This window comes from Bacillus rossius, chromosome 16 (genome assembly GCF_032445375.1).
Source record: "Bacillus rossius redtenbacheri isolate Brsri chromosome 16, Brsri_v3, whole genome shotgun sequence".
Lineage (NCBI taxonomy): Eukaryota > Metazoa > Arthropoda > Insecta > Phasmatodea > Bacillidae > Bacillus > Bacillus rossius.
The window spans coordinates 24173349-24195094 of record NC_086343.1 but is presented as its reverse complement, the minus strand read 5'-3'; the positions used below and the strand labels follow the sequence as shown (position 1 = coordinate 24195094).

Below are 21746 nucleotides of genomic sequence, written 5' to 3'. Positions count from 1 at the left end.
GGTGTAAGTGTGTTGGTGAGGCGGGATGACAAGCGCGACGCTGGCTGGTGCTTCTAGCGCGGTGTGTCACCTCTGGACTGGCGCGCAGTCTTCTCGTCGTCACAGGAGAACTGTGAAATCTGAGCGGTGGCCGTAACATTATATAGCCGAGAAATGAAGATAAATGTGTGATGCAAGTCCCTTAAGTGCTTTCAAGAATTTGTACCGGTTGTTTTACGCCTAAAAATTACTCTGAAAACATGCGTTTTGGCCATTTTAACTCTTCTAGAAATACAGTTTAAAAACTTGATCCAAAATTAAAAGTACTTTTCGGGCCCTCTGCGAACTCTTAAATGCTGTTCGTAAGCAGACCCCCACTCGGATAGCTAGAGTAGTTTTCAAATTGCGTTGTTTTTCCTGAAGCTGTGCACACAGTGTGTGTGCCCGGGTAGGCGGAACCCTTAAGAATATGCAGTAGTTCAATTTCCATGTTTAATTTAAAAAACTGTATCTTAAGAAGAGGAAAAATGGCTAAAACGTTTGTGTTTAGTGTTTAGAATAATTTTTAGGCGTGACACACACTGTGGAAATTTTTGAAAGCACCCAAGGGACCTGCGTCTTCATTTCTCCACTGCATAATGTACGGTTACCTGTCACACATCATATCCGACCTATGCACAACTATTAAGACTGCGAGCCAGTTCAGAGCCTTGTGCTATAAGGACCAGCAAGCATCGCACTCATCCCGCCTCGCTGATGAAACTACACCATTGACTTGGCGGGCCCCTTAGGTCTCAGTCTGGCACATCATTTAGGTTATTTCTCTTTCATTTTTTTTGGTTTAAAATTTATCGATATTTACTATATGCAGAGTTCGTATGCCTCCTAAATATCCTTACAAAGTCCTTAATTTTTCTTTAATTGAATAAAGGCCTTTAAAATCAATGAGTTGTATCAAGATTCCTTAACTCGCTATTAAAGACTGAGTGTGCAACTCGTGCATAGCTGCCAACTTATACGATTTTCCCGTACAATGTACGATTTTGCGCCCTAATGTACGATTGTACTATTGGTGTAAATTATTGTACGATTTCCAAGCTATTTCCAATTTTTGTCTCATTTGGGTGATTCGTAACAGTAAATCTATACTGATGTCATACAATTACGGTATCGAACATGCGACATGCGGTATCAAGATCGTACACAACAGAAGACGTTTAGTAGATAATAAAGAAAACTGTATTTTCGGAACTAGCATACTCCATTTGTAGTAGTTATGCCATATTTTCACTACAGCGTACCGTAATAATCACTCATTGTACGAACGTAACCTTGAACGCCATTGGCAGTGGAAAATTACCGTGTTTGCTACAGGGAGAAGCTACACCCATAGAGTAAATAAAGTACTAGTACAGAGTGGACACTCAATGCTATTGCAGTTCTACGTTTTTTTATTCAGAAATGCTCTAGTTGCTATACAAAAACGCAAACTTGACAAACATTAAAACGAAGTTGCAATGGCTTAAAACCAAGATAAAGTACCTTCTGGAGTAAGACTTACGTATCAAATTATAAGTAAATTTTAATTTAAATACAACATTGATCGTAGTAAGTACAATTTGCAGTTAATATGCTTAAAACACTAATTTGAATAGTAGGGAAATTTGCAGCTTCAACTGAATGTTGGCGAGCTTGTGACTTTTTTCGTGCATGCATTAATATTTATAAAAATATTGATTTTATTTTTTTCCCCCTTATAAGCAAATCAATTAACCCTTTCATTCCCAAATTATTGTAAATAGAAAAAATATTCTTAGGTAAAATACGGATAAATATATATCTAGAATTACAGTTATATTAAAAAAATAATTTTAATAAAATATATATACATTTTGAGGATATGGCCATATGGCAACCATTGGAAAACAGAATTTAATTTATATTTATATTTATATTTGCATTCACAAGAGAGGTTAAAAATTTATGTTGCCATATGGTATCAATGGGAATGAAAGGGTTAACTAAATATCGGTAAACGTAACATAAAATGATTTAGGAGAGCAATATTTTTAAAACAATAAGTAAATTTCTTACCTTCGGGACAGTGTTTGCCTTAACCTCATTTTAGTTAAAAATGTTTTGTTTACGTATCATAACATTTGTTAAAATGCATAACATGCAACATATTTTTGGATTATATTAAATTGCTGAATTTTTTTATGTCCAAGAAACAATTTTTGTTCTAGTAGAATCACGCTGATTGAAGTTAAGGTTAGGATTTTCGTAGGTACCTAACGAATTGCATTACAAATCGCAAACAAAACTAATGCATAAAAAAACGTGCAGAAGTATTTAATCATTAACACAGGCAATGTGTATTTCTGGCAAATTTAACTGCATAAGTTGTACAATTTTTCCACAAAAACTGAAATGAAGCTGTTACCAATGGCATCAATTATTTATGGATTAGGTGAAAGTACAAATCATTACCGTATCTTCACTTCTTGAAGACAGGTGTATAGCAATTGTTAAGGAGAAAAAACCTTAATTTCAACATAAAAATTTAAAAGACACTACATTTTATCGCAACCCTCACCTCGGTAATTGTTCCGTATCACGTATCCAAGTTTATCCCTTGATCCTGTTGGCATGATCATGTATGATTTATTCGGTGGCACATGATGCTTGCTGTTTTAATTAATATTAAAACAACAAGAATCATTACCACAGGATAATGCCATTAGTATCAAGGGATAGACTTGGATACGCAATACAAAATTTTTACCCACACCTTCCTCTCGACCTAAAAATAAAATTCATACAAAACATTTAGACTAATTAAAGTACATAAGTAGCAAGTTTGAGCAGAATTTGAGACTCATTGACGTTTAGAACAGTACCTAGGTATTAATGTATTGTGTGCTTGTCCTCAACGTGCGACTACACACAGCCTAAAAAGAGGAAATTCTGTAGGGCATGAAAACAAAATGCTCATCACTATTTTAATTACACAAAACTTTTATTTTGTTTCGTTTTAATAATTTACACATACCTAGTTTCGTCAAGCGGAAACTTAAAGTAAAGTTAATTATTATTATCTCTTCTCTTGTTGTACCAGTAGTTAACACAACACGTAGCCGAATCAGGCATGTTTCATAACAGTCAACAGTTATTTATAAAGTAGTTCATGAAATCATTGATATTATTTAACCAGATTACTGTTTCAACATGATTGAAACAAAATTTCCTTAGAAAGTTTTTTATTAAACCTAATATTGCTTAATTCAACGCCGACGCCATTAATTATGGTGTTGGATAAACAAGTGGTTCAACATGCCAACGAAAATTTGTTTATTTTCTTTTAAGTAAATATATTATTTTCATTTCAACAATACCAATTTATGCCATAAATTTGATAAAATGTTAAAACAAATGTAATATTTATTTAATAAACGTGGTATTTTGATTATAATTTTCGTGCTCAGATGTTGGATAAAACTGTATAGCAACTAGAAAAATGCGATTGCCTTGCCCTATGAAGTGTCCCCCCCCTGGCTACACCTACGCGTACGGGAATTGTTTGTTTTCAAGCATGCGCGGAAATTCGCGGTAAAAATGGCGAGTAAACAGAAAAAGAAATCTTATAACCAAGTATTTTTAGATTGTTATAGTAAAGAAATTCCGTGGGTTAGGCGTTCAAAACCTGGCGTCAATTATGCTTTCTGTGCTTATTGCTCGTGTGAAATAAATATTTCGCACGGGGGTAGAAATGACTTGAAAGTTCACGAAGGAACAGTGAAACACACAAGGAATGCTTCACTTGGAAGTTCAACCAACATTAGTAATTTTTTTAGTGTTCAAAGTGACGATTTTAGTGTTATTCGAGCAGAATGTTATTTCACATCATTTATTCTGGAACATAACCTGCCGGTGTCAGTAGCAGATCATGTTGGACCTTTGTTGAGAAAAATGTTTCCCAGGAGCGAAGAATCTAAGAAATACAGTTGTGGACGCACCAAAACCACTGCAATAATTGCAGAAATGGCAAGTGAGCGTCAAAATGTTAGAGCAGGTATGTTGAAAAAAGTTCCATTTTCAATTGCTACAGATGGGAGCAACGATGATTCTAAGCTTTACCCAGTTGTAATGACCTATTTTAGTGAGAAAGATTCTCAAATCAAAATGGATTTGCTTGAAATTGTACCGTTAGAGGGTGCTGCAACTGGGAAAAACATCGGGAAAATGTTAACTCATCAGTTTAGTAAAGCATTCCATTCCTGTTAGAAATTGTATTGCCCTAGGTTCCGATAATGCATCGGTCATGATTGGCCACAAAAATGGTGTAGCCGCAGAACTTCAACAACATAATGAAAATATTATTGTTTTGGGATGTGCATGCCATTTACTGCACTTAGCAGCAGAAAAGGGTTCCACAGGGCTTCATGTTCGTGTAGATGAAATCCTTGTTGATATTTACTACTATTTGCATAAAAGTGCTAAACGTAAAGAGCAGCTCAAGAATTTGCAAATCCTCTGTGACAAAAAATCAAAGAAATTCTTGAAACATGTCTCTACTAGGTGGCTATCCCTGGGAGAGTGTATCGGTAGGTTAATAGATTTGTGGCAACCCTTAATGTGGTTTTATAAAGAAGAAGTAGATAGTAAGCTTGAATGTCCAAAAGGTTCTTTACATTTGTACAAAATCCCTAAGAAGTTGCCAGGTAAAGTCGAAGAAAGTTCTTGCAGAGCTTCAGATGAAAACAGAAATGCAGGCTTGCGTTCAGGTGAAAGTTCCTTAAAAAGAACTTCAACTTATGGCAAGAAGATCAAGCAGTCATGTGAACCAGAAGAGCAAAAAACCATTCCAATTTTGTCACGTCAAGAGAGAGTTTTCATGTTTCTCACTGATGACCTAAATAAAGCAGTTTATTATTTTTTGTGGCATGTTATTCCTGTTTTTGATAAGACAAATGTTATCCTGCAATCTCAAACACCTCACATACATCTTCTTAGGGGATTGTTGACTGACGTGTTAAAAGAATTGCTTGTGAAATTTGTAAAACCTCATGTCATCAAGACAACACCAGTACTTGATGTTCTGTACAATAGTGCTACAAACCAGAAGTCCGATGAAGACCTAGTTGTGGGTTGCAATGCATCAAAAGTTGTGGCTACATTGACACAGTCTGACAAATCTAAGTTTTACAAATCAGTTAGGAATTTCTTTAAACTCTCATGTGATTACATTATTTTGAAATTTCCCTTGAAAAATGAAATTTTAAAGCATGCTGAAGTGGTTAATGTGAAAAATATTGAGAGCTCATCATTTTCTTCAGTGAAGTATTTTGTGGACATGTTTCCTGCTGTTCTACTTGTCAAGGATGGGGAGACACGTGAAGAGGCACTAGACATTCTTCAACAACAGTTTTGTTCTTTGCAGGTGGACAATGACATCCCACTGGATTCAGTGGAGAGAATAGACAAGTTGTGGTCTTACATAGGGAAAATAGGTAGTGGTGTTGGTGGTCTTAAGTATGACAGAGTTGCTCATGCAATGCTATCAGTGTTGGTTATTCCACATAGCAATGCTGAGTGTGAGAGGGTTTTTAGCAGCATTAAAAAAAATAGGACCACTTTCAGAGCTTGAATGTCAGACAGTTTTAAACAATATATTGTTGGCAAAACGTACTAACAGCATTTGTTATGAACAAGACTTCGATGAAACTTTTCTCAAGAAAGCTAAATCTGCCACACATGTATCCCTGCTGCAGAAAAAATAAATAACGTATTCAAGCACCATGATATGTATCCAGTGACATGCATTTAGAATCATTAAAAAAAAGGTATGTTTCCAAAACCAAATTATTACCATATTGTTTTTTACAGTTTTTTTTGTGAACATTACATATGCAAAACAAAATAATTTTTGCCGCGCCTGTATTACATATAAAAATTGCCTTTCAATGATTGTACTATAATTGTACTATTTTCTTTTGTAAATTGTACTAATTGCTTTTCTGTAAGGTTGGCAGGTATGCCGTGGATAAATGCTGATATTTTAATGTTCTTGTGTGTCCGACATGCCAGCAAACAAAGCTTTGCGAATTCGCTTTATAATTGTTGAATTTTGGGCACTGTCATTAAAATTTTAAATTTGTTTTAGTGTTTTTTTTATCTCACCTTTAAACTCAAAAGTGTTTTTTACTGTCTTGTTTTATTTTATAAAGTATATATAATTTTTGATCAAATTAAATGTTATGGGTACAAATTTCAGATGGACACTATGCTTGACTTGTGTATTGTTTCGCAGATAACTACTGTATTACAAGTACCAACCAACACAATTATTATTTTTTTTTTTGCATTTACTATTTATATTATTTCTTTGAGATTTTATGATATTACAAACCAAAAGGGAGCTAGCAGAATAAATTTACAGGAAAATCGTTTAATAGCGATTACAAGAAAATGAAATGATCAGCTCTGTGCATGAGACTTAAGCTGTAAAAGAGATTATAATACTTCAGATCAATAAAATAATTTAATGTATTCTAAATAAATTTTCATTAGGCATTTGTATATTTAAATGGTCAAATTTTTTTCCCATTCAGTTTTGACGATAATTTATTAAACTCCAAGATGAATGTTTCAAATTCTTTGATATTTATAATATGGGATATTTCATTATTTTCACAAACCTGTTTTCAAGTGTGAATTTTTTTACCTATAAAATGTTTAGTATTTTATTAAACTTAATTTCTAGCACATTTTCTGTAAGTGAGTATTCGCAGCAAGATTCATATTTCATTATTGTATTTAAGTGCCACATTTGTACTATGACTACATTTCCAAGAAAAATACTAGTTTAAAAAAATGTTATTCTATAAAGTTACCAGAGCGCCATTTAAGAAGTTAGGCAAATGTGAAATTCTGATTTTCAAAAAAACTTTTGTGCTTTGTTGGCTGAGTTGACTTATCAAGTATACAATTAAACACAAAAAATATTTCTTTGATCTAAACCATTTTCTTAGGTAAATTTTTACAGTAACCCATCCTAATAGAAGTGTGTTCTGCGAAACTGCACCTCCCACACCGGGGCAGAGGTAAACTCGACAGAGGGAAAGTGTGGACGACTCATTAGGGGCAGATGCTGACCCACTAGGAGAAAAGGAGCAGTAATGGGTCTTCCTACTAAGTAATTTATTAAATATAATGCTGTCCTCTAAGTAGAAAGTTATGTACATCAGTCACTGAAAGTTTTATAATCATTTGCCTCGCAGTTAGAGATGCGAGTGGAAAAATTTTTCATTTGGAAATTTAACCACGTATTTTTCTAGGAAATTTTAATTTTTTCCATTACCTACATAGATACAGATAATTAAAGAAAGATTGATGTATTGAGATACCAGAACAATCTTCCTGTGCTGTGGTCTGTACCTGTGTACAGTGTTTGGTATTTATACTCTTGTTATTACATCACTTGTAAAATTTTACGTTACCTAAAATTTTTAAGTTGAAAGTATGCGTAGACCAGTGGAGCATGCAGGTATGTAGATTAACATTTCGTCTTTCTTTACCAACTATTGGCTCACTTCTTCTGTTATGTAGTAATATTTGTGTAAAAAGAGTTGATAGAATTTGGGTTTTTCTGCAAATGTAAAACTAATTGTAAAATTTTACTTTTTTTCCGAGAATTTTTCAGTAACTTATCAGAATATTTTTACAGAAATAGTTGTTTGGTAAAACTAGCATCTCTACTTGCAGTTATTCTCACGTTGGTCCCGCCGGAGAACAGTCGAGTGCGTGTCGTAGAAGCGGCGGCCATGTGACGGTATGCGTGTGCCGTGTGTCGCAGCGACCTGGACGGGCGGCGGGAGGTGAAGAAGGAGGAGGGGGAGGCCTTCGCCCGGGAGCACGGCCTCATCTTCATGGAGACCTCGGCCAAGACGGCGGCCAACGTCGAGGAGGCGTTCATCAACACGGCCAAGGAGATCTACGAGAAGATCCAGGAGGGCGTGTTCGACATCAACAATGAGGTATTGTTTCTCCCCACGTTTATTTGTTCCAATTTATTTCAGTTGAGCCGTTGATTATGGTAGGTAGGTACCATAAAACTATGGTACATGTAATTTGTACATGAATTATTGTCATATTTTCATTTTACGTATCCAAAAGCCAGGGGCGTAGCCAGGGGGGGGGGGTTAGGGGTTCAAACCCTCCCCCCTCCCTCCCCTTAGCACCAAATCTTTAATTAATTTCTTATTCATCACTCAAACAAATTTCATATTAAAATTAATAAAATTTTTACCATTACAATATTTAAATTTAAGAACCGAAAACTGCTAAAATAGCAATATTTTACACCTTAAAATCAAAATTTTTCCGGGGGAGGACCCCCCGCACCCCCCATACATAAATCCTGGCTATGCCACTGCCAAAAACACACTAAAACCAAAGTGAGACATTGATAAACTGAAATATATATTTGCAACATAATAATATATTGTGACGTGACTCCGTCAGACGTCCCGCGTACACCTATACACATAACAATAAATAACCTATAACATTTGGGGGGTGGTAGCTGTTGGTAAGCATGGTACTCGAGATCAAGTCTTCTCCCTATACAGGAAGTGTAGGGTATTATTTATGTACTGAAAAGAAACGTGATTAGTTCATTCAAACACAGGTTTTATTTACTAATCCAAATATGAGAAGCACAATAAACAAACTCTGAGAAATAAAAAAAAAAAAGGTTAACAGAAGAATTCATAAATAATAATTTATCACTTAGATTCATGAATAAATAAATACCTTAAATACATATTAAAGTGACGTCCGCCGGCAAACAATTATCACTACAACATGGCGGTTCTCTCGTCATCGCAACTCCGCGGAAGAATAGTATACTTCCCAGTAACCACTATCTACATGCTTATAACCAGACGTCGATTTTTCCCAAAATCAAATAATAAATAACAGAGGTGGAACAATACTACATTATTACTTAAAAGATTAAGACGAAGATCGTCCAAGAAATGATCGTTGCGAACGAGCCATGGCCAACCACTTACCCTACTGACTTGAGGCGAAGCAAAGTTGTTTCAAACCGACGTGGACCCGGCTTCCAGAGAGGTCCCCAGGCAAAAAGCCTCGGCCCCTCCCTGGAAGGAGGTTTTAACTACAAAACTGGGCCAAGCCGGAAAAAAAAACACGAACACCGGGGAAACTTAGCCACAGGGCAACTCGCGGTCCCCTCCCTTCCCACAAGGAAAAATTGAAAAACAAATGAAGTCAGCTATTCCTTCTGCGCAGGCGCGAGCGAGTTTCCCCCTCTCCCTCTTGCGCTGCTCGATTGTTAATTTTCCGTCTACGTTTCCAAACTCGGACGCAAGATGGCATCACTAATCAGGACAGAGTCCTCGAAACGCGTACACAAAGAGCCTCGCGTGGCAGAACACACAGAACGACAAACAAGAGACAAGCGTAGCGCAGCGGGTTTTTCTGGAACGGCGTGTTGCAACCTCTCAGCAGGCCCTGGCCAGCGACCCACGAGAATTAGCAACCCACGCAGCCTCGCAAAAGCCCGCGGCGCTTGCAAACTTCTATCGCAGTAACCTATATTCCCATACCCGCGTGTCGAAATCTACCGGCCGAGCCTGGAAACGCGCACGTACACCAACACGTTAACAAAAGTAAACTAAATTTAAGAAAAAAAAAGTAATGAAATTTCCAGACCGCGACATTACCCCGGTCTGTAAGGGCTTGTGCCCCACAAGCCATAAAAATTCCTAACAATGAACAAAACCAAGGGGCAAAAATTTATAAGTTAAATGCCTACTCGAACAAGACAGCGCACGAAGGTTAGGTGTTACCACAACAATTAATTCCAAAGTCTAAACTGAAAAAGTTAAACCAATACAAAATACAAAATAGCTCAGGAAACAATTCTTTCCTGTAAGAATCGATGGTGGCTGGCACATCGTAAAACTACTCGTACGACATACAACTAGGAGAGGCATGAACCGTGGACAGATCAGCCCTAGTTGAAGCTGGAGAGAAGAGTCCTTGAAGTGTGATCTGCAGCTCACACCCAGGATCCAGCCTTCAGAGCAGTTCTGCCCTCAGCCTGCCTTCCTCGCAGCATGTCATCGGGGATGTCTCCCCAGTGAAACTGAACAAACATTTCAACACCAGTATCAAAATCTCACCAAAGAACATACACTACACTGTCAAGCCTATTTCAACAAGTTAATTAGGGGGGAAGGTTTGTTTTTAACGTCATATCAAAACATTATGTTAAACAATTAAAAGCAAGAAATTCAAATTATTCCATTAAGTAAAACTGTGAAGTAACCCTATTGAATAATTATCAAACAATGCCGTCAAATATTTTACAAAAAGATCCACCCTACATTTAATCTTTATCAGTTCCATAAACAGCATAACTAACCAAGGATGAGTCCAGGGGCATGTTATTCTCCAACAACAACAACGATGATCATAAATATGTCAATAAAATGAAACAAACATAGCTAAATTAAAATGGGAGCTTGGCCTCCAAGAGAAAAGGAATGGACTATACAAGTCAGGAAAACAAAGGATAAACATCAGGAAAGGAACCTGAAATGTCCAAAGGATTAGGTGAAGTCCAAGGTCTTCATAACACGCCTCTGCAGCTACTAGCTACAGAACAAAAAAAAAAAAAAAATATATAGCATTGTCGCTGGTTGGCCGAGAGTAACTGATTTCTTCGTTCGGCACAAGTCGACGAAAACGAGCCCCATGCTGATCCGTTTCTTCATTCTTTTAAGACAGAAAGTTCGCATACACACAGCAACCAATTTGGGAAGGGGCTTCCACAGTATAACTCCTCATGAGTTATAAGCAGCCCACCACACAACAGGGGAGGAAACAGTAGTCCATCTCCCACACAAGTTCAATGGCTGCACAACACATGGTCCTCAGTCAGGAGGACATACATGGCGAAGGAAAGTTCTTCACATAGCTTACGTAATTGTCGGAGTCTCTGGATGTGGTACATCGATGCACTGTCTCTTCTTCAAGAAAGAAAAAGAAAACGTAAACACTTGTTGCTAACAACTCTGCCTCACTTGAGTCTGTGGAAAAAAGGAATTACACTGTCTTCAGAGGCACGAGTGCACACAGGTTTGGACAGGGGAGGGGATAGACCAGGAACAAGGTATCCCTACCCAGGTTAAATCAAAGTCGAGCGTAAACAAATAATTAGAAAAAAAATTAACCCTAGATTAATAATTGCTTGGACCCCTAGATTCATCCTCAATTGTTGTCTCTTTTTTTTTTTTTTTTTTGTTTTTTAAACAAAAAGTAAAACCTCTGGACTGAACAGTTAATTACAAAAAAAAAAAAACATTATAAATCCTAACCACAAAAGTGTTTAACAACTATGTGCCCTCCATGGGGTGAACAAATCAAACATAACCAACAGTTCTGTAAAATTAGTCACACAGGGTGAGGTAAACATGAAATTCCTCACCTGACTCACCAACTTAGATTTTAATCGACAATTCTCAGAAAATTGATCACGTAAGTTAAAGGTTTCACTTGTAGTTGTAACATCAGTCTGTACAGTAGGTGAGATTTCCTCAGTTTTCCGTAATTTCCACTTGAGTGACAACCATTTCCATAGCAGAAAAAGAATCATACACATTATGACACCAAGTATAAATACAGTTATGCTTATCTCCATTGTTAACATGACATTTTCACTAAAAGCTGATACGCGGGGGAAGGTACCAATCCCCACTAGATAAGGGTTTCTTACAACAATTATTAATAAAGTACCACCAATCACAAATAAAGAAATACTTTGTAAATGTTTTAACAAAAAGCTTACAACTTCCACCGGGTCTCGCAGCTGTAATTCTTCGGGCCTCGCAAAGGAACGTGAAATGACCAAATTCAAGTGAGGAATAACAGAAGGCCAATCCTCGTCTAAACAATCTTCTAATGAAGGAAAAACTGTGTGTGAAGATGCTGTTAAAGGTAAAATCTTTAATTTTTTTAATTTTGACCAAGCAGCTGGAATCACATGAATCATTTGGAATTTGGCTTTAGAAAGAAAATCACACGGATAAAGTTCATTAATTTTAAGCTCATCATTCATGTACAAGCGACAATCGCAAGGGACCTCAATGTCCACAGCGCCAGGTCGATCCGCAGCAGCTAAAAACAAGGTTTGGTTCTTATTCCCTAAACACTGTACTTCTAGTTTACCAACAGGGTTAGTTAGAAAATACCGTTCAGGACCAGCTTGCGTAATCATGAGGTGGGTTCCCGAATGGCATCTGTAAGCACACAGTTCACCAAGTTTCTCTGCAGTCACTCCCTGAAATAAAGCTTTAGGACATAGAGAACTTCCCATGGCATCACCTGAAAATCTGGGAACAAAGCATAAACTGTCTTCGAAGGGACGACAATCCAACAAATTTCTACCCTGAATGGTCACCAGTTGCTCATTATTTACGGCTAAAAAGTTTGGCTCGTGCTCCAAGTGGCAAGTGTTATTTTTCCAGCGGAAAGGTACCGCAACAAACTGAAATAGTTTCCAATTGGAATTAACATGAACAATAGGTATCTTAAGTTTGACATACAAGTTCTCCTGATAAATGTGACAGCGACAAATAGGCAAATGAAAATACTTTTGTACTTGGTCAACACTAATAGTTAAACGATTCGAAACAAAGATGGGTATAGGTTAACTATTTGAAAAGTCTTAAAAAAAAATTATTAAACATACCCGCATGGACAAAAAAAACTCAATACCAAAACTAAATAATTTTACAAATAATCTCATCAATCAAAATTTAAATTATTCTGACGATCTGACCTCTGGCACCTGGTTCACGAATGACTCCAACCCAAAATCGATGACTAGCAACATGCTTCTAATCTTTTTCAAAACAACAAAAGCCAATAGATGCCTAACATCCACCTCCTGTGGATACACATTGTGGGACTCTAACCCCACAACAACAAAAAAAAATTCTCAGCGGCAGGATTGGCTCGACCAATCATCCCTGTGGTGCCAATTCCTGGCCCACCACTTCTACACCTCCGTGCCTCTTACATTGGTAGCCACCACTACTTCAAAAGAGCACAACACTCCCCAGGCTCATTACTCATTTACTAAGGGTCGCCTACCCTGCGAACCCAGTCACAACCAGGGCCTCCATGCCCTCACGCTACAGCCCATTCCTCCAGGGTCTGTACAACATTACTACCTTAACTTCCTAAAATGGCATCTTCATCAAATAAATTTTTTATAACACAAGAACCACCCAATCGAACCAGGGCCATAGCCAAAATCAACAATCAAAACAAGGCAAAAATTAGGTAAGTTACTTTTAACCGTTATTAACAGTTTAACTTGCTCTCTTAGAAAAAATAAACTCCTGAATCAACAATCATTAAATAAGACTGCCCAAAAAAAAAAAATACTTTTCTTTATTCACTTAAAATCTGCCTGTAATTAATAAACCACGAAAGCTGAAATAAAAATTGCATTAAACATCCTAGACAAAAATTTAACAAAAATTAATGAACATGATAAGAAAAATAAAAATACTTTCACCTTAACATCTGCTATGCTGTAGGCAGCAATCAGCTGGTTGGTCTCGTTTGGTGAAAACAGCAACACCTCGAAACAACAGCTACTGGTGGTGCCATCAGGTTCACTCTGATGTGCAGCCAGTAACACCATGCTCAGTCTTCTTAGTCGTGCAGTCAGTCACAGGTCACCACTGAACTGAGTACTGTAACACTACTTTAACAAAACCGATAAGAATCGAGCACAAACAAAACAACTCATAAAAAAAAAATTTTCTCTGTATCACAAGCTAAATACAAATTTTTGTGTAATTAAAATAAAATTGTAAATAAATAAAAATGCTTTATTACTTGTGTCAACAAATGTATAAGAGGCACTGTATTAAAAAAAAATTATTTAAATTTTAATTATGTTGAGAGAACAAATTAAAACATTACATTCCAAGTATGATAAACAAAATAAATAAAAAAAATGCTCAATCATAACTGTCTCCACTCACTCTATTCTTTAACTTTATTACTTAAAATACTTAACTTAAAAACCAATTTAAAAAAAATTAACTCACTTCCATTATCCTCAACACAATACACTTTCTCATAAATTGATTCAATAAAATTTAATTTAATACGTAGGCAGGTACACTAACTCACTCTCCAACAATGATTCACATTTCCCTACTTCCTAACTTTAAAAACAATTCCTTAACTTAACCTAGGGAATTTACCTCCAGGACAACCAAAAATTTCACTGTAGTGCCTATCTCCTATAGGCCCACTACACAGGGGACTTTAACCCCACCAACAAAATTAATTGAAGTGGTACCCTTATCCCATACGGGATAGCCACTTCGGTACTACCATGGGGAACTCCTGCCCCAACTACTAACAACACAGGGTTCTCCCGACCCTTAACCAGTAGCCAGCCCATCTTCTATGGGTCTGCGCTACCGTCCCTACTCTCCCAGGGACACCTCAAATTGTCCCAGCTCAGCTCCACTGGCTGGACAATAACAACAACTCTCTCATCTCAAAGACTGTTCCCCTGGAGTTCATTCCCTTAACCTACACAAATAAACAAACCTCACACTATTCTCAGAGCTAATCCCTTCTACTGTGTACCTCCTACAATTTAAAACAGAAAGTTAAAAAAAATTAATTATTATTAAAACAAAAATAATTATAATGACAAATAAATAAATACTTTGAAATTATTACTCTCAACATTAAATTAACTCATAAAAAAAACGGTGTATTCAATGACGCACATAAAATTTAATCATTAAAAAAAATAACTGTAAAACTCTTATCTGTATCCTTGGAAGACCAGCCGGCCGGTAAACACCGGGCCGGAACGAGCATTGCCGCGCCGTGCCGAGCCGGACGGCGCCGGACCGGCCGCCGCTCAAGGTCAGCGAACAGCTGCGTGTCGCGTTCGTCACCGCTCCACGACACATGACTTTCCTCGCCCGCAACAAGCACTGTCTACAACATTACTTAACACAAGTTTTAACATCATTCCTAAACCAAAACTCCCCACAAACTCTTTACTTCTTAACCAAAATTTAATTATGATAATTTTCAAAATTAATTAAATAATCATTAAACCGGCATTAAAATTTACGTAATTAAAATTAATAAACCTTGATAGGTGACCTGATCAAAAAAAAAGAAACTCATGACTGACTGACTAACTGACTGACTGAGTGACTACCTTAACTAAACCAAAAACTTTTTATTCATTAAATTTAAACAAAACAACAGTAACATTACTAACAAAAATACGTGAAGCACAACACAACACGTCCGCCGCGTGCTCCCACACGACCCTGCTTGCGCTGCTCTATAATAAAACATGATTAAATTCAAAAGAAAAAGAGAAGAGAAAAAAAATAAATAAATAAAGCACAAACAACCCTACAAGAGACTATTACCCGGCGCCTCCACCACTTGTGACGTGACTCCGTCAGACGTCCCGCGTACACCTATACACATAACAATAAATAACCTATAACATTTGGGGGGTGGTAGCTGTTGGTAAGCATGGTACTCGAGATCAAGTCTTCTCCCTATACAGGAAGTGTAGGGTATTATTTATGTACTGAAAAGAAACGTGATTAGTTCATTCAAACACAGGTTTTATTTACTAATCCAAATATGAGAAGCACAATAAACAAACTCTGAGAAATAAAAAAAAAAAAGGTTAACAGAAGAATTCATAAATAATAATTTATCACTTAGATTCATGAATAAATAAATACCTTAAATACATATTAAAGTGACGTCCGCCGGCAAACAATTATCACTACAACATGGCGGTTCTCTCGTCATCGCAACTCCGCGGAAGAATAGTATACTTCCCAGTAACCACTATCTACATGCTTATAACCAGACGTCGATTTTTCCCAAAATCAAATAATAAATAACAGAGGTGGAACAATACTACATTATTACTTAAAAGATTAAGACGAAGATCGTCCAAGAAATGATCGTTGCGAACGAGCCATGGCCAACCACTTACCCTACTGACTTGAGGCGAAGCAAAGTTGTTTCAAACCGACGTGGACCCGGCTTCCAGAGAGGTCCCCAGGCAAAAAGCCTCGGCCCCTCCCTGGAAGGAGGTTTTAACTACAAAACTGGGCCAAGCCGGAAAAAAAAACACGAACACCGGGGAAACTTAGCCACAGGGCAACTCGCGGTCCCCTCCCTTCCCACAAGGAAAAATTGAAAAACAAATGAAGTCAGCTATTCCTTCTGCGCAGGCGCGAGCGAGTTTCCCCCTCTCCCTCTTGCGCTGCTCGATTGTTAATTTTCCGTCTACGTTTCCAAACTCGGACGCAAGATGGCATCACTAATCAGGACAGAGTCCTCGAAACGCGTACACAAAGAGCCTCGCGTGGCAGAACACACAGAACGACAAACAAGAGACAAGCGTAGCGCAGCGGGTTTTTCTGGAACGGCGTGTTGCAACCTCTCAGCAGGCCCTGGCCAGCGACCCACGAGAATTAGCAACCCACGCAGCCTCGCAAAAGCCCGCGGCGCTTGCAAACTTCTATCGCAGTAACCTATATTCCCATACCCGCGTGTCGAAATCTACCGGCCGAGCCTGGAAACGCGCACGTACACCAACACGTTAACAAAAGTAAACTAAATTTAAGAAAAAAAAAGTAATGAAATTTCCAGACCGCGACAATATACATGCCTCTAAGAGATAACAAGTTTCAGAATTATTTATATTTAGTACATTTTTACAGATTTAAAAATTATTTTTCGTATAAACAACAGTATAAATTGGTGCATGCTCAACACTAACAGAATGTAAGCAAATGAATTTAAAACAAGCATGATATAATTACTACATACAGTAAAACTCCATTGGTACAGCTCTTCACGTTTCCCGGAAATAGGGTCGAAAAAGAGGGGTGTTGTAATAAACATTTTTCACCGACAAGACCACTATTAATCAAAATATGTCATTTTTCACACAGTCCAATTCGGTCATCTCTGGCAAGAAATTGACAAATTTTCAAGTTCAAAATTTACATTTAGTTTAATAGTAGATGTCTTCCAGAAAGAAACAATATCTAAGAAGAGAATATTGGACCACCTATTGTCACCAGAATTAGCATAAACACAGTGCAATGCGTGGCACAACTGTATCTTTTAACAAGTGCTAAGTCCATTTGACTACTTGATTTCATAAGCCAAGAATTTTGCCTGTTTTAGTAAATTCTGACAATTTAGAAGTAAATTTTTTTTTAAGTTAAAATAATTTTCCTTTTGCTGTCTATATTTGATGTGATTCTAATGTTTTTGTTTTAAAAAAAATAGGTTTCATCAGTGTAAAATATTCATATGAAGATGTTTTCTTATATTTTACTGTGCAAATTAAAATTTTATGTATTAAATTACATTAAAGTACAGAAAAAGTTAAGTTTCCATTTGCAAAGTTAAACGTTTCTATTTGCAAAGTTTGAAAATTCAGTGGTGCCAACTGCCTTTCCAAAATGTTTGTGTTAAAAAGAATGGTGCCGGACATGCACGAAGATGCCTGATTTACTGGAATTTGATACTTTGCTTTAAAACTTATTTTAACAAAGGCACAGTAATCCATTGTTTGCAAATTTATTTTTATGCATAATACTTTAAAATTTAAAGGAGAGAGATATCAAAATGAACATACCTAATTTTCATATTCACGTTTTCAAATTTTTTGGTTCAAAGCCATGTGGTTTGCCATTGCACGCAGCAAAAAAAAAAGAATAATGTAAGTGGTTTACAAAGGCAAACCAAGTTTGCAGTGACCACATGCACACACAGTAACGTATAATAAATAAACTTCATTCCATTCACTTTCATCTTTTATTTTTCTGTCCAAACTTTTCTGTTGGTTTGCTATTATATGCAGTGGTGTGCAACGTAAATTGCGGGATATTTTTAGCATAAAGTAGGAAAGTAATGCATCAATACTAAACGGAAAATAACGTTAATTCGGGAATTTGCAAATCCCGGGTTTATAAAAATAAGGTTCTGCTGTACATATAAAATACAGTAGAACCCCTGTCATACACTTTTCAACGGAGGGCACAAAAATGGTGTATGATGCGGGAAAGTGTATGAAAAGGTAATGGCAATATTACAATTTTTTTTTAATCTAGCATACCAGCACAATGTCAGATTAAACTTAAATACATAATGAGTAAATAATTGCATTATATTAATGAAAGATATGAATTCATCATTATATTATACATATAATAAAACCACCAGAAATGTAAAATACAGTCCATAATCAAGTAAAGCTGACATGAGAAACAGTGGCCTTACAAAATGTTATGAAGTCCTTTTTTGGAGGGGGGGTAAAAGTCACCAAGCCTAAATTGGAAATAAAAAAATTATGCCATTGTAAAAATAAAATCAGAAATTTTTGCTTATTTGTTTCATTTTACAAACAACTTTATGCAACAGAACAATTTTCAATAAAATTTTAACTTGAGAAACTTAAAATACAAAATAATCCGATTGTAAGAAAACAATAACAAACGGGTATATTCAGTTAAAAGATTAATGAATGCACAAAATATGAGATCCGTGCCTTGGTAAAGCGCATGCACCATTTTCGTAATCATTGCTAGTTTGCGCCACTAGTATCGCTTGCTGCTGGCCATAGATGCTACTAGCGAAGTGCACAGTCTTCCTGATAGTATCCATATCTATGGTGCGATAGTTATTTTCTTACGTTTGCAAAGGTAAACAATGAAGGTTTTTCAAAATAAAAGCATTATAACGTATTTTATCAGGAGGGATATATACATAAAATTTGTGAATTTTAGGACTTTTCCGCTTCGTAAAAACGTATGAAACAGGAAATTAATGATTTTATAAGTGTATGTTCCGGGAAAGTAAACCGTTGTAAATATAATACTTTCGGCGGGACCAAAATTAATCTGCGTATGACATGGGAAAATGTATGAAACGGGAACGTATCATCGAGGTTCCACTGTAATGTGAAACTCTTCTTTATGACAAGTTATTAAAAAGGAAATTATGCTTGCAGATATTGAGAGATGTTAGGTGAATGAAGAACAGGGGTTTCGGGGCTGTAGCGAGGGCTGGGTGGGTGTTGCAGGCAAACGGCATCAAGATCGGGCCGCAGCACTCTCCGACCAACCCCAGCCTGCCCGCCGGCTCCAGGGACTCCGTGCCCGGGGGTGGCTGCTGTTAGGAGCTGCTGCGCCTCGCCCCCTGCTGCGAGTGAGGCCGCACCCCTCTCCACAAGACCCTTCCCCCCCCCCCCCCCCCCCCTGGTCGCAGCAGCCGCGAGGCCGTGCCTCGTGCCAAACGTTCTTCAACCTCCTGTCTCTTGCGTCTCTGCCGTCTCTCGCGCAGGGCCCTGCATTTTTTTTTAACTCCAGTCACAGTTCGTTTCTCCTTTCCCTTTTTTTTTATTGTCTAGCGTGAGGAAATAAAACAGTCGTAGGGCATATTGCTCTGTGATCAATTATGTGAAAACTTAATATAGTTAAGGTCAGTTATTTTTGTTCTGTTGAATATCTAGAAATATGTTAAGAGTAAAAAAAAATCTCTCTTCGCACTTTGTAGCTGTTAGTGTTAGCTGTAGAAATCATACTGAATTGTATAATGTGTGTTTTTATGTAGGCGATTGTATAATATTCAAAAAATACAATTGTACAATGTTTAAATAAGTATGTAATTTATGCTTGAAAATTTTGTTATTTAATATTTGGATTTATATAAATTTGTTATGCATTTTATTATATTTTATTAGCAAAATGTCTATATACTACAATTAGCCTGGCAATTTTTTTTTATCTTTTTTTATTTGTTTTACAAAGTATAAACTAAATATGGTGATTGGGGTTTGCACCATGAACTCTGATTTTTGTTAGGAACTGGCAGTAATGAAAACTTTGTAATCAGTGGAATGGTTTAAAGTATTTCACATAACCATTTTTTTTTTGTGGTATTAGTTCTATTTAAAAGACAAGATTTTATATATATGATTATTTTGATCTATGTTCATTAATTTTTTTTTTTTTCCCCCATTGTCAGGAATCCCTTTTTCGGAAATCAAAATTATATACAAACTAACTCTCCATCAGTTTCTCTAAGTTAACTTTCATACAAAATAATGTTATGAGAAAACATGCCCATTTAAAAATTGGTATCGTGATTAGTCTTGTGTACTTTAAGCACACAATTGTATGTTTATTTATAGTTTAATCCCACAGATGTAACTTTATTTTTTATGTTCGCTTGCAAAGTGCACAATAGCAGATACATTGCAGCTTGAAGTATGTCTCCTGATCTGCTAACAGTGTCGTTGCATTCCAGTTTGGGGGCATTTTGGTGCTGATAGTTCATGAGCACTGCAGACAGTACGTGGCTGAGATAACTTAAGTTTTCACTTAGTTACGTCATCACCGTTGACTCATTCTCCTGCAGTTGTTTGCCATTTAACCCCCACCCTATTTACTCCGTGCCCCAATCTATTTTTATAGCCACTTTTCTCTTGAATTAAGCCATATTCAGTTTTCAGCTTTATCAGAAAGCTAATTGTAAGGGTTTTTGAGTAATGTGATTATGTATTCTTACAACACCAACTACTAGGTGGTTATTTTGTCAATTATTTTTCGACCACATGTAAATTAACTCAGTAGATTAACTTTTTTTTTGTAGTTGACATGTGATTTATTCTAGTGCTTAAAAGTGGTTGTTAGATCAATTCAGAGTTATAAAAAAAAAGTTGGTCTATATTTAACTGTGTAGACACTGACAGCCTTTTGAGAGTGGATGCAATCCCAAAAATATTGCATCCAGTGTGAAACCTGTATACATCCATGCGATAATGTTTGCTTCTTTTAGTACGCCAATTATTGTGGCGCTGATGAATTTTGAAAAGTAATTAATATTTTTGTGAGTGGCTGTGCTCATTATACTATGCATGTTACTTGTAATTCTAGCATTGTAAGTATGTTGTATTCTGGATGCATGTATTATAAATGATGGTAGCACAGATTGTGATGCACTATTTATTTCATTAGATTTATCTTTGGAAAGAACCTCAGATAACATCAGGAGTTTGAACCAATTTAAGCCACTGGTTTTGCAAGTTAACATCACATTTGTCAATAGGATAGGGCACAAAAATTGTAGAAAAACTGTATCTTTTAAATAAAAAAAAAAGGATGTAAAAAGGTTTTGTACACTTTAATTGCTAAATGGAACTATTTAATTTAATAAATATATGTATATCTATATGAAAGTGTACGCACAAAGAACGTGTTCAATTTAGTTTGCACCATCCTCTCAAAAATGTTTGCCTTTCATCATATACAAAGATATGACATATGAGTCCAAGTAAATTACATTTTAAACACTAAGAAAAACACTGATTAAAGTAGTGAGCACAAAGTTAATACTTGGGGCAGGCTCAGTCTCAATTTCTTTGCTGAATTTTTGTCAGGATAGTTAATTAAATTAATTTGTTTTGATGTCTGTTGGCTATCAATTTAACACTAGCACAAATTGAAGTTGCCACACAGTAGAAGGTACGGAGTTGTGTATGTTATGCCTTGAAAGAGGCACCATCCTGAGATGCCATCGTTCACTGCTGGACCTTGTTGGCTTATTTGTCCCTCTTGATTCACCCTTTCTTC

At 36.5% G+C, this 21746-nt stretch overlaps 1 protein-coding gene across 1 annotated transcript in view; it reads left to right on the top strand.

Annotated features, from left to right (window-relative positions):
* LOC134540245 (ras-related protein Rab-2) overlaps positions 1-21352 on the top strand; it is a 34416-nt gene extending 13064 nt beyond the window's left edge. Inside the window, exons 5-6 of the mRNA XM_063382867.1 lie at positions 7835-8015; positions 19196-21352. Coding sequence (XP_063238937.1) covers positions 7835-8015; positions 19196-19291 — 277 coding nt within the window. The 3' untranslated portion in view covers positions 19292-21352. The remainder of the gene's footprint in view (positions 1-7834; positions 8016-19195) is intronic.
* The last annotated feature ends 394 nt before the right edge of the window (positions 21353-21746 follow it).